Source organism: Talaromyces rugulosus, chromosome III (genome assembly GCF_013368755.1).
Source record: "Talaromyces rugulosus chromosome III, complete sequence".
Lineage (NCBI taxonomy): Eukaryota > Fungi > Ascomycota > Eurotiomycetes > Eurotiales > Trichocomaceae > Talaromyces > Talaromyces rugulosus.
The window spans coordinates 4,620,350-4,632,504 of record NC_049563.1 but is presented as its reverse complement, the minus strand read 5'-3'; the positions used below and the strand labels follow the sequence as shown (position 1 = coordinate 4,632,504).

Genomic DNA, 12,155 nt, shown 5'->3' with positions numbered 1-12,155 from the left:
ATTTTGCTGTAATTATTTATTTCCCCACAAGACAGACCTTTTCCCCATTGTTATCAATAATCTTCAAATCCTTTGCGCGACGAGGAGAGGAGAGAAAGGTTGGTATATTCGGAAATATCAGAGACAAGTCTTTCTTGCGACAGTTCTAGCCAATTGTTGCATGTTTTTCACGTCATAGCATGGAGAGAGCTGTATAGATCTATCTACTTCAAAAAAGCCAATACACGCGACACGCATTGGGATAGTTTCTGGCAGCTTTTTCGTGCAGCACCTTCAAAAAAAAAAAAAAAAAAAAGGATAAAACAGGCATTCGAAAGAGGAAAAAAAACGAGAAAAGAAAAAAATGTCCGAAAACCCCGCCATCCCCAATGGCGAGCCCACAACCACAACCACAACCCCAAACCAAGATGGAGACAACGCACTCAGCCTCTCCACAAGCCTCACGCACCAATGCCGCCTCCTCCTCGCCGAACTCGACATCTTCCAGACCGCACTAGCCTCACGCTTCCGCAAACATCAGCAACAGCAACACATCGTCGAAATGCGCCAGCTACGCTCGAATGTGTCGTCGGAACTGAAAACGCTCGAGAGGTTAGCGGCGGATACGAGGAAATTGGTGGAGAGACAACAACAACAACAACAACAACAACAACAACAAGCACATAAAGAAGGAGAACAAGAAGGAGAGAAAGATTTGGAGATGGAGGAAAGGCGGTTGGTGCATACGCTTCGCTCGTCGAATTTGCCGTTCTATATGACTGTTTGGACGATAGCGAAGGTGCAGTGCAAGGGTGTGGTGGCGTTCTCAAAGAGGTTTTACAGAGAGACAAAACCGGTAGTCGATGATGGCACAACGCAACAGCCAGATGGCAAGCAGACAAAAGGAAGCAAAATGCTAAATCAAGACAAGAAAAACAGTACCTTTGTCGATATCGTTCATGACGACGGAGCCCAGTGGCTCAAAATCTCAACTATTTCGGAAAACCGTCTACTGTTTGAAATGGCCGAAAAGGGCTGGGGTATCGACGAAGACGAAGACGATCCCGAGGAACTACAAAACAGGACTGTTTTACGAAACAACGACTCTGACTCTGACGAGGATGACGAAAATGATCAACTTGAGTTGATCAAGATGGCTACGGACATGATCAAGACAGCACGGTCAATACGAGTGAGATATAAAAATCCGCTTGCGTGCCTAATGGTCCCGAAGCTTGTAGAGGGCAGGATTCCCGAAATAGACCGCGTTCTAAATACAATCCGAAGTCTAGGTGTGGCCGTGGAATGTGGACCAAAAATACTACCCGATTTCATGAACGATAAAGCCTTTTGCAATCGTGACCCAGACTCGTTATCCGCAAATGATTTGCCACTCTCGACACTACTTCCAAACCCGTTTGAGAGATTTACCAATACCGTCAATGTCGACTGTACAATCCTCCTGGCTATTGTGTCCGATCTTTCTCACAAACATCGAATCGCCCCATCTGCACACCACCATCGCGCCATTGTGAGACAAATCGAGGTTGAGGAAGAGATACCGTTGCTCAGTGCAGAACTCTGGCCTGCAATGGGCAGTCGTCAGCTTGTCTGCACCGAGGAAGCCGTCCGTAGAATGAAGGAAATTGTTGACACTATCGGCACCGAGACGGAGAAGAAGAGAACGGCGATTTTCTTTGGAGAAGGCGATATGCAAGGGCTCGATAGAGAAGAACTTCTTCAGCAGTTTCAGCAAGTCTCGGACCATCGAATCCCGAAACAGTGGCAACTCCCTATAAAAACTGTGGACGCAACAGCAGATATCAACGACGCATGGCAGCATAATAGATTACCGCCAGTTGCCCGGAAAGTTTCGGAGCTCCTCACTGACATCAACTGTAGTGTCTTTCTGTACGGCTGGGTCAAGGACATTGTCACCATCACAAGCAACAAGACTGTCGTCAAACAGATTGAAAGCGAGATAGAGGCAAATCGAGGTGATGATAACGAGTTGAAAGGCCCAATGGTCTGGGTCTGTGACACAGCTAGAAGTTTGATAGGTAAAGATAAAAACCGAAAACCATAAAGCATATGCCGTATACCTTGTTCGTCGATAAACCGAAAAAGATGAATTTTCTGGAGAGCACGAAATATGGCTGGATCAGTGCCCAGAGATGCTCTTCACACATAAAATAAAATCGACAAGCTTATTTGTCGGAAGATTTAACCCCCTCGTCAGGTAGCCAGAATTGAATATCTTTGTCGGCGGTTGCAAGCATGTTGTATCTGGGATTCATTTCGATCACGGCTGTGCGGGCTCTGGACGGCAAAATAATCGTGGGCTGTAAATACGCACCCGTGTCTGAAATCTGGTGAGTGTCCCATACGTGGACTTCGGTCTGTTCACCAGCCCCTCCTACGATATATCGGCCATCTTGGGTGAAACAAGCATCACCTTGACCCAAGGGCTTTCCAGAGCTCGATATGGGGGCCGCCCTTCCACTAGATCCTTTTCTGCCACCCAAGAAAGCATTCAATGTGCCCTCGAATGCGTCTAGAACAAAATGGCCGTGGTAGTCGGTGCCGACGAGAAGGTTTTTGCCATCGTTGGAAAACTCTAAACGCGACCACAATCTTCCCCGAGTCGCTGGTGTATATCGTTCCTCATGAGGAACCAGGTCAAAGGTGGCAAAGGGGGCTCTGTCGTAGTTACGGAAATCGTAGAGCAAGACCGAAGAGGTCGACTGGGAGGCAATGGCGATCACGGAAGCCGTGGGGTCAAAAGCAACCAAATACGGAGTCGCTAGCTGGAGCTTTCCCTGCACATTTCGGGACCTCAAATCCCAAAGAGAAATCGAGTTGTCTTTTGAGCATGATACGAAGGCGTCAGTACCGGGTGACAGCGCCAGCGATGTCACCTTGTCCGTGTGTCCGCTGAAATATCGAAGGTAACTTTCTTGATGCAAGTCTAGAAGACGAAGAGAGTCTATAAATTGTCAGCTACTACTACACACTTTTTTACTTGAAAATGTCCAAACATACCGTCCACTTTAGTACTGGCGTGGAGTATCTGGCGTGAATGGTGGGTAAAGCGGGCGAGGTGCACTCCATATTTCTTGCTGGGGACCACTTTCGTATTCTTGCCTTCGATAACGTCAAAAACTTGAATGGTCTCGTCCTCGCAGGCAGCTACTATATATTCTCCTTTGTCGTCGAAATCGAGAGAAGTAATGTGGGAGCTGTCGTGCTTCGAAAGTCTGAAGCGCTATTTGAATAGGGATTGTGAGCGGGCAGCCCCCACGTGTCCAAGCAGGAGACACTTACTTTCGATGCGCGGTAAATTGGTATGACATCCGACACCTTCTGAGACGGCTGGGGAGTAGCAGAGCGAGGCACAGGAGGCGGACCAAGAGGAGTGCCGACCTGTGGTGTGTCGGAAGAGGCAGCGCCAGAAACCTTTTGGTCCTGCTGTTCTGGCGGCGGTGCGACGTCTGCCATTGCTGGGTAACTCGAGGGATAGCTAATCAGACAGTCTCTGCAGCGTCTCGAGGGAACAATTGAACGTATTGGGAGGTGTCTTTGAAGTCGACAATTGCAAACGAGAACCGACAAACAGAGCAAACGGCAGGCGGCAGCCGGTGGCAGAATATCGCGCCGAAGACGCCGCGACAAAGCGGCAGCTGCCGCTATTGGGATAATTCTCGCCCGCCGCGATCGGGGAATTCGGCGTGCTCACCGTTCGTTCAGCCGGGCCTACTTAGCAAAGCCTCACCCCAATCGATCGACAAGGTACCCTTCCCCGGACTTGGTCTCGCCCTCCGCTCGCTCTTACCAACGTCGAGTCCCGTCTGTTACCGCTTTCTTTGTTCGGTGAGGCGCGGCCGTGGTCCACCGCTCAGGGTCATATCATCGAAAGCCTGTATGGCCTAACCGTCCTTCCGGTCACCGATCATTTTAATACTCGCCTCGACACTCGCCCTCAAGTGAGCCCTGCGCTTTCATACCGATCGCAACAATGTCTACAACCACTGGGTATGTGGCTCCCGGATGAGATGGCTGTTTCGAGCAGGGATCGAGAGATGATGGCGGAAGGCTTACTTTTATCTATTATACTAGGGCTTTCATCGCCGGAGGCATCGCAGCCTGTGGGGCAGTCACCGTTACTCACAGTTTCGAGACCGTGAAGATCCGGTACGTCCACCGAGATTCTTGCCATTGCTAGGCAGGCGGAAGCATGCGCTGACATACAGCCTCCAAGGCTACAACTCCAGGGAGAGCTACAATCCGATGCTGTGAAGAAATACAAGGGTGTTTTTCATGGCATCAAGGTAATTCTGCAGAACGAGGGCCCGAAAGGCTTGTTCCGGGGTATTGGTTCAGCTGTATGTATTTGGTACAACGCGGTTGGTTTCTTTGATGACCAGGCTGACTCTTTTTTGACTCTAGTATGTTTATCAAGTTCTCCTGAACGGTTGCCGCCTGGGCTTCTATGAACCTGTTCGCACCGGCCTTACGAAAACCCTTTACGGCGATCCCAACGTCCAGTCTCTCGGCGTCAATGTCTTCAGTGGAGCCAGCTCCGGAATTATGGGCGCGGCAGCTGGCTCACCCTTCTTCTTGGTGAAGACTCGACTGCAGTCGTTCTCTCCTTTCCTCCCCGTTGGTACCCAGCATAAATACAAAAACGCATACGATGGACTGCGACAAATCCACCGGAATGAGGGCCTCAAGGGTCTATACCGCGGCGTTGGCGCAGCCATGGTGCGGACAGGCTTTGGAAGCTCCGTCCAGCTTCCCACGTATTTCTTTGCTAAAAGGCGGCTCACAAAACATTTTGGAATGCAGGAAGGCCCTGCTCTTCACCTGGCTAGCAGCACTGCATCTGGATTCGTTGTATGCTGTGTGATGCACCCACCTGGTGAGTAATTGTCTTCTACAAGTGAAGGTCTTTGCTAATCCTTGTAGACACAATCATGTCTCGCATGTACAACCAGACAGGTAACCTCTACAAAGGCGTTTGGGATTGTTTTTACAAGACGATCTCTACGGAGGGTGTCTTAGCCATCTACAAGGGCTACTTTGCGCATCTTGCGCGTATTCTACCTCACACCGTGAGTCGTCCCTTGTAGTTATTTCTGATTGGAGCATGAACTAACCTGGCAATTGCAGATCTTGACTCTCAGTCTTGCCGAACAAACCATCAAACTGATTCGCAAGGTCGAGGACCAGGTTCTGTCGGATTCTCTACGAGAGAAGCTATGAAACGAAACAAAAAACGGAGTGAACTTGTAATGTCTGGGGTAAACACGCTTTGTCATTCCTCAGTTGTCCCACTGTGACGGCGTCCTCGCGGGAATTTCTTTTGTACATATAAAATCAGCGTCTGTTTATAGAGGGATGTGATAGAGGGAACTTGGTTTGTCATAAGACATCTAGAATATGAGGCTGTCAGCGAGCATTGACGCAATCAAGGTAGAATCACTAGTAATATACACCGGCCATCTGCAATGGGTGTAGTCTGTAGACAAACCCCTCCAAGCCTTCAAGGCGGGCAAGAAGCTAGGGACGCGCGATCCAACCCCTTCATGGCCGACCTCGCGTCAAAGCCCTTCTTCACTAGTACTTTGAAATAGTTGGTAAAATAAAGTAGATCAATCACATGAAGGACATTGCGATCGTTGGCACATGTCGCCACCATGGGTCCAACCAGCAATGCCATCAGTCATTTAGCTTCAATGGCAACGCCCAGTTTCCTGGCAACCGCCATTCTTGCCTGCATCAAGGGTGTATCCCTGCATGGCCGCTCGAGACAAGGCAGTATGTACTATGTCGCACTCGAAGGTTTTTTGGCGATACCACTAGAGAGGAAAGACAGTAACAACTAACAATACATGTCGTTTCGTGTTGCGTATCCATTGAACTTAAAGCTGTAAGAAATCCTCAAAAGCAGGACGCGTCGGCCAATCAGTGGCCGTTGTTCGATCTGATAACGCGAGAGATGCAAACAGTGGGTCCCATCAGCGTGTTCTTTGATGGTCTTGCTGGAGCATTCGGGGGCCGGAAGAGCCTGCGAAGGGTGGTGTTACCTAAAAAATCCAGTTCAGCTGCGATGGAGACTGGAGACGCCGAGATTGCAGCTCCATATCCGTAAAGCCGGGCGTGTTGTTATGGGGAGGTTGGCCGTGGCTCTCAAAAACATGGCTGGACGCGACGCCCCGTTCTCGCCGCTGATTGGCCCAGCGGCTCGTCGCGCCTTAAATGACGTGAAGCGTCGTCGCCAAGTCACGTGCAGCGTGACTTAGTGCCACGCGCTAGCGAGCCTGCTGCTCGCGACAGGCAAAGTATTTCTGCCCGCGCTCGCCCAGCTTCTTCCTTCTCTCTCATCCCACTCTTCCACTCCAGACTCTCTCTTGCCTGTCTTTTGTCTTTTGTCTTGCTGTGCCTCATTGATTATTACTCTGTTACAGCTTCTCTCAATTTCACAATTTACAATGACAACGCAAATCACCCCTTCCAAGCAGGTATGCCGCGCTGCCATCACGTCGCCTTGAGACGCGTCTGGATGCTAATCTTCCCCATTGCAGGCCGCTTCCTCTCTCGAGCACCTCAAGATGAGCGATTCGCCCATCAAGCCATTGAACTTCGCCCCCGCTGACAAGGAGAACGCCCCCGCCGTTGTCGACGCGTCCGCCACCGAGCTGTCCAAACCCGTCATGGACAACAAGGCTGCCGAGACGGCAGTTGCTGCCAAGGTTGCTGCTGGCATCAAGGAGACTGAAGCCCATGAGCCATTGCTTCAGGAGAACCCGCACCGCTTCGTTCTTTTCCCCATCAAATATCACGAGGTAAGTGACAACATCGACGCGTCACGCGTAAAGTGGTTTTCGCGTCGAAGTCTGGGACAACCAAATGCTAATACTTTGTATCAATAGATCTGGCAAATGTACAAAAAGGCTGAAGCTTCTTTCTGGACTGCCGAGGAAATTGATCTATCGAAAGATTTGCACGACTGGAACAACCGTCTCAACAGTGATGAGCAGTACTTTATCTCCCACGTGCTTGCCTTCTTTGCCGCGTCCGACGGCATCGTCAACGAGAACCTTGTTGAGCGCTTCAGCGGCGAAGTACAGGTCCCCGAGGCTCGTTGCTTCTATGGATTCCAGATCATGATGGAGAACATCCACTCCGAGACCTACTCTCTGCTCATTGATACCTATATCAACGAACCCAAGCAACGTGCATATCTGTTTGACGCCATTGACAACAGTAAGTTTTTCTCCATCTTTTTTTAATGGACCGGAATTGACGGCTATAGTTCCCTGCATTCGCAAAAAGGCCGACTGGGCCCTCCGCTGGATTTCCGATAAAGAATCTACCTTTGCCCAGCGTCTTGTTGCCTTTGCTGCTGTCGAGGGTATCTTCTTCTCCGGCTCTTTTGCCTCGATTTTCTGGCTCAAGAAGCGTGGTCTGATGCCTGGTCTCACCTTCTCCAACGAGCTGATCTCCCGTGACGAAGGCCTCCACACGGACTTTGCCTGCTTGTTGTTCTCTCACCTCAACGTTCGCCCTAGCCCTGAGGTGGTCCAAAGCATTATTATCGATGCCGTCACCATCGAACAAGAATTCCTGACGGATGCCCTGCCCTGTGCTCTGCTCGGCATGAACTCTAAACTGATGTGCCAGTACATCGAGTTTGTTGCTGACCGCTTGCTTCTTGCTCTCGGTAACAAGAAGTACTACAACTCCACGAACCCCTTTGACTTTATGGAGAACATCTCCCTTGCTGGCAAGACCAACTTCTTCGAGAAGCGAGTGGGTGACTACCAAAAGGCCGGTGTCATGGGCAGCGCCAACAAGAAGGACAAGGAGACTGATAAGAAAGAAGAATCGTCTAACGGTCTGAGCTTCGACGAAGACTTTTAGATTATTCTCCTTTGCTTATGTATACCTGCTGGCTGGAACGGCGTTGTCTGATTTTCTTTATAACACCCCTCTTCTTTGTTTCTGTTATACCTCGATGAGTTCTTGATGGGTCAGGCGGCGTTTGGATTTGTTGCATTTGTTATATGCCTGGTGGTTCGTGTCTTGTGACTGTAATTAACATCAATCCCAATGTAGATTTGGATATGTGAGACGTGCACCATGTAGGGAGATTTAATTTATTACTGATATTTATGAAAATTTTATTGCATTCACGTACATCACCAATCGTGGGTGATAACCTGAGGGTATGTAAGTCAGGGGTTTTTATCTTGATTGAAGTATGGCTTGACTCATTGTTTACGGACGACAAGCCCTCGGCCCCCCTTCAACATAGTCGAAATATGCACGGATTACATGTATTAATCTAGCCAGATGGACTAATTTGCTAGGGCTGGTATCAATTGACTTCTTTGAAATGTCCAGCTGACCAGTTCACAAGAGATATCAAAACTTGATTATTAATGTCTTATTTTGTTAAAAGGTTATAAAGGGCGGTACTATATACATCAATTGGCTAGTCATGGGTATATAAAGAAAAGAAAAAAATTCCGTAATAAAATCACTCAAACAGCAACTTCAACTCCTCAATCCGATCCTTCTTACGGTCATCCTCTGTGCCATCGCCGCCCACCCGCAGCCCCAACGAGCCCGCAATATTCATCTTGCGTTCCTGGACACGAAGCATACGCGTCTCAATCGAGTCCTTAACGACAAACCGCGTCACCGAGACCTCTCGCAGCTGGCCCATACGATGAACGCGGTCGATCGCCTGGGCCTCCACCGCAAAACTCCACCAGGGGTCCATCATGAACACGTGGTTGGCAGCTGTCAGATTCAGCCCTACGCCTCCCGCGCGAAGACTAATCAAAAGAATACTGGGGGTAGGCGGTGTTTGGCCAGCGGGGATTTTGTTGTTGATGTTGTTGTTATTACTAGAAGAAGCGGCAGCTTCGATATCATCCTCAGAGTTTAGCTCCTCTTCGTAGATTTCGGTGCGCGTGAATTGGCGCAAGACTTCTGCTCGCTGTTTCTGCGGCATTGAGCCGTCCAGCCGTAAATGTGTCATGCCGGCTTTGGTAAGCTGTGGACCGATCAGATCCAAAAATGAGGTGAATTGAGAAAACACCACGGATTTTGTGTTTGGCGGCAGCTTCAAGAGATGCGTCATCAACGAATGGATCTTTGCAGAGGTGTGCGCAGAAGGCGACAAGGGGTAAATCCGTCGTAGCGATATTTTAGGCGCAGGCTGTGACGAAGTCGGCGGTGTGCTGCTTTCGGGGATATCGACGACTTCATATGGTATGTTGCTATTTGACGACTGGCGTCGAACAACTTCAAAAATATCCTGCCGCGTTACTGGCGCACGGCAACAAAAGCAGCGCGGAACCTCGCCCTTGTCGGTTTGGTGGCGGATATAGCTCTCTAGACACTTTTTGCACGCGCTGTGCCAGCATCCGGTCACGGCTGGCTCGATCAATGGCTCCTCCGAGCAGATGGGGCATTCTCCGCTGCTGTCGCTTTGGATTTGCCTCAGGGCATGCGTGGTAAACCGCGCCATGGAATCCTGGGGTTTGTTCACGTCTACCGATTCGGTCTCCTTGGTGAACCTGTTGATAAGCTCTTGCAAATCCATGTCATCTTTCATTTCACTGAAGAAATCCGCCGTGGCTGCTGCGTCTTCCTCTTCTGCAACAATATTCTTGTTTCTGGTGAGGACCGGGTGGCAACACGTCTGACGCAGCCGCAAGATCTGGGCAAATATAGTTGAGTAGGATTTCAGTAGAGTGCCAGCTTCAATATTGTCATTGAATGCTCTCTTTGCCCGGTGGTAGATAAGATCGTAGATATCTCGTTCTTGTTCGGAAAGCTCGACCTCTTCAATAGTGACGGTGCGAGGAGGAAGAGGGACCAGCGCTTCACCTTCAGGGGTTTTCATCGTCTTGGTTCGTCGTAGCACAAGTGGCTCGAGCACGGTTTGAACAACATTCAAGGCCCGTATGTAGTCCTTTGACTCGAAGGGTACCGTGATGAACGTTTTCCAGAAAGAAAAGTTGCTCCATGGTTCGACCTTGAGGAAACGTACTAGACTAAATAGATCCTCCAGACGGTTGACAATCGGCGTGCCTGTCAATACCCATCGGTGCTTGGCTTTGAGCTCGTAGCATGCTCTAGCAGATTTGGAGCGCCGGTTTTTGATTAGATGTGCCTCGTCGAGGATTATCCTGAAAAATTCAACGGAGAAAAGTCCACTGTTGTTTTGCGGGTTAGTAGTAAAGCGGCGGAATTCCGACAAAACCACCCCGTAACTAGTCACAATGACATTCGGGGCATTGGCGCCGTTCGTCGGTGAACAGAGCGTCTTTAGATCTACGGTTCTGTCTGTTCCGTAGTAGATCAAAGTTTTGATAGTTCCAGGAGCAGACGCCTTTTGAGCCTCGCTTTCCCATTGCGCAAGAAGTGATGTCGGTGCCACCACTACAGTGGTGTATGGAGCTGGAACGATTCGATTAGACGTTGATAGAAACTCTTCAAATTCATTGGTCCGTGTATAATGGTCTGGAGTCACTCTGTTCGTGTGGACCAAGCTCATCATTTCGATCGTCTTGCCCAACCCCATTTCGTCTGCCAGGATACCTCCTAGGCAATGCTGTTTCTGAACGGGGAAATCCAAGCTTAGCTCGCCAGAGTAAGGGTTCACATAAAAGTAATCTTGTCGCACCACACACGGCACGACTTTGTCGTCTACATCCTTTAGTGGCCACTTGTATTGCTCCCATAAGGGATGCATCGATGACTGCCTGCCGGAACTAGTGTCCCTCTCTTTAGCAAGCATCCAATGCAAAGCTTGCTTTTGATATTTTCGAAGGTCCATTGCAAACGTTTGTGCAGGTTGAGCTTCTGGAGTGTTGAAATCAAACGACTGGGCTTTTTTGTATAGTGTGTCGAGATGATCTTCCTCCAGCTCGGCGGACTCTTCTTCCGGTGATGACTCCTCTAGATCAGTGGCCTCTTTAGGTTTATCTTTCTTTTTGTCGTACACTTCAGAAATCTCGACAGAACGGAGAAGGCCCTCCTTTTTATGTTTGGCTGTGAGTTCATTTGTTGAAGTCGGCAACAGACCAATCTCGTCAAAAAGTCGCACAAGGGCAACCTGACGGATCCTCAAATTCCGTTCCTCTGTGCTTTCTTGCTGCTCAAAGAGAGTGGTTGACCGATTATCGTCCATGCTTCCGAATGCGTCAGGTCTAAAAGCATCAACCTTGAGGTAACAGCGCAGTTGAAGATATATTGTGTCGTTGACTCTGACACGATCAGGTGCAAATACACAGGCGCCTTCGAAATCACATATCTTCTGGTCGATCAGAGTAGAGACCCATTCCGCAGTCTCCTGAGGCAGGCGGCCTATCTCTTCACCTCGCCGATTGACAAAGCGAGTCAGAACGTCGGCTTTCTGATTCGGCATCAGTCGTCCACTGCGGCCAGGCTTTATTGCCGATCTCAGTTTCGTCCGCTCTATCCTGACTCTTTCCTCGTGGCGAATGACATTGAGTCCGCTTCTTGTGGCCCATGCTCCGACACCGAATGCTCCGACGTATCGTCGAAAAGGCATAGAAGGAAATACCCGGGCTCCTTCGGTTGGCAACCATTCCGAACGACCTCGCGGGGGATTTGCTGGTTGATCGATTGTAGCGTTGGCGTTTCTAGCGTTCTGCTCGTTTCTGCAGGGAAGCTGAGTTTGTTGACCCGGTTGTAATAGCGTTGCCTGTGAATGCTGCTCGCGGATTGCTGTTTTGTAGGATCCATCAAAAAACATATTGATAGCTCTCTCCATATTGTCTCCCGCGGCCTGTCGGACCTGGACGACCGTTGTGCTTGATACATCTCCGCCAACAATACTCGCAAACAGTTGAGAATCGAAGCCGTCCGTAGTCGGGGTTTCTGTTTTTTCTTCCTCTTCGCCGTTTGTCTCTGACTGTAAATCTAACGGGGAGGTAAGATCGCCACTTGGCTGCGTCGTTTGGCTAGGCGCGACTTGTTCTTCAATACTCTGTGCAGGCGCATCACTTTCTTCAGAGAAAAACCGGCGCTTCTTTGTCGGGCGCTCATCGTCGTCGCCTCTGATCTCGTGGGGGTAAGCATCTTCAAATCCCATCACCGATGATTCCAGAGTCATGGTATCGGAGACCCTGCAG

General features: G+C 49.7%; 5 protein-coding genes across 5 annotated transcripts; 3 read left to right on the top strand and 2 right to left on the bottom strand.

The window, feature by feature from the left end:
• Nucleotides 1–343: 343 nt before the first annotated feature.
• Nucleotides 344–2,065, top strand: TRUGW13939_06371 (uncharacterized protein; the record flags this gene model as incomplete). The annotated part of the gene is made up of 1 exon (XM_035489524.1): nt 344–2,065. The coding sequence occupies one exon, from the start codon at nt 344–346 to the stop codon at nt 2,063–2,065; it is 1,722 nt and encodes a 573-aa protein (XP_035345417.1).
• Nucleotides 2,066–2,186: 121 nt separating this feature from the next.
• TRUGW13939_06370 (uncharacterized protein) lies at nt 2,187–3,477 on the bottom strand (the record flags this gene model as incomplete). Its single annotated transcript, XM_035489523.1, has 3 exons — nt 2,187–2,965; nt 3,022–3,244; nt 3,304–3,477. The coding sequence occupies 3 exons, from the start codon at nt 3,475–3,477 to the stop codon at nt 2,187–2,189; spliced, it is 1,176 nt and encodes a 391-aa protein (XP_035345416.1).
• A 517-nt stretch (nt 3,478–3,994) lies between these two features.
• TRUGW13939_06369 (uncharacterized protein) lies at nt 3,995–5,241 on the top strand (the record flags this gene model as incomplete). The annotated part of the gene is made up of 6 exons (XM_035489522.1): nt 3,995–4,011; nt 4,096–4,170; nt 4,238–4,361; nt 4,426–4,897; nt 4,945–5,090; nt 5,149–5,241. 6 exons carry the CDS (start codon nt 3,995–3,997, stop codon nt 5,239–5,241), a joined length of 927 nt encoding a protein of 308 aa, XP_035345415.1.
• Nucleotides 5,242–6,470: 1,229 nt separating this feature from the next.
• TRUGW13939_06368 (uncharacterized protein) lies at nt 6,471–7,902 on the top strand (the record flags this gene model as incomplete). Its single annotated transcript, XM_035489521.1, has 4 exons — nt 6,471–6,500; nt 6,564–6,824; nt 6,912–7,245; nt 7,295–7,902. The coding sequence occupies 4 exons, from the start codon at nt 6,471–6,473 to the stop codon at nt 7,900–7,902; spliced, it is 1,233 nt and encodes a 410-aa protein (XP_035345414.1).
• Nucleotides 7,903–8,521: 619 nt separating this feature from the next.
• On the bottom strand, nt 8,522–12,136 carry TRUGW13939_06367 (uncharacterized protein; the record flags this gene model as incomplete). Its single annotated transcript, XM_035489520.1, has 1 exon — nt 8,522–12,136. One exon carries the CDS (start codon nt 12,134–12,136, stop codon nt 8,522–8,524), a length of 3,615 nt encoding a protein of 1,204 aa, XP_035345413.1.
• Between the last annotated feature and the right edge of the window lie 19 nt (nt 12,137–12,155).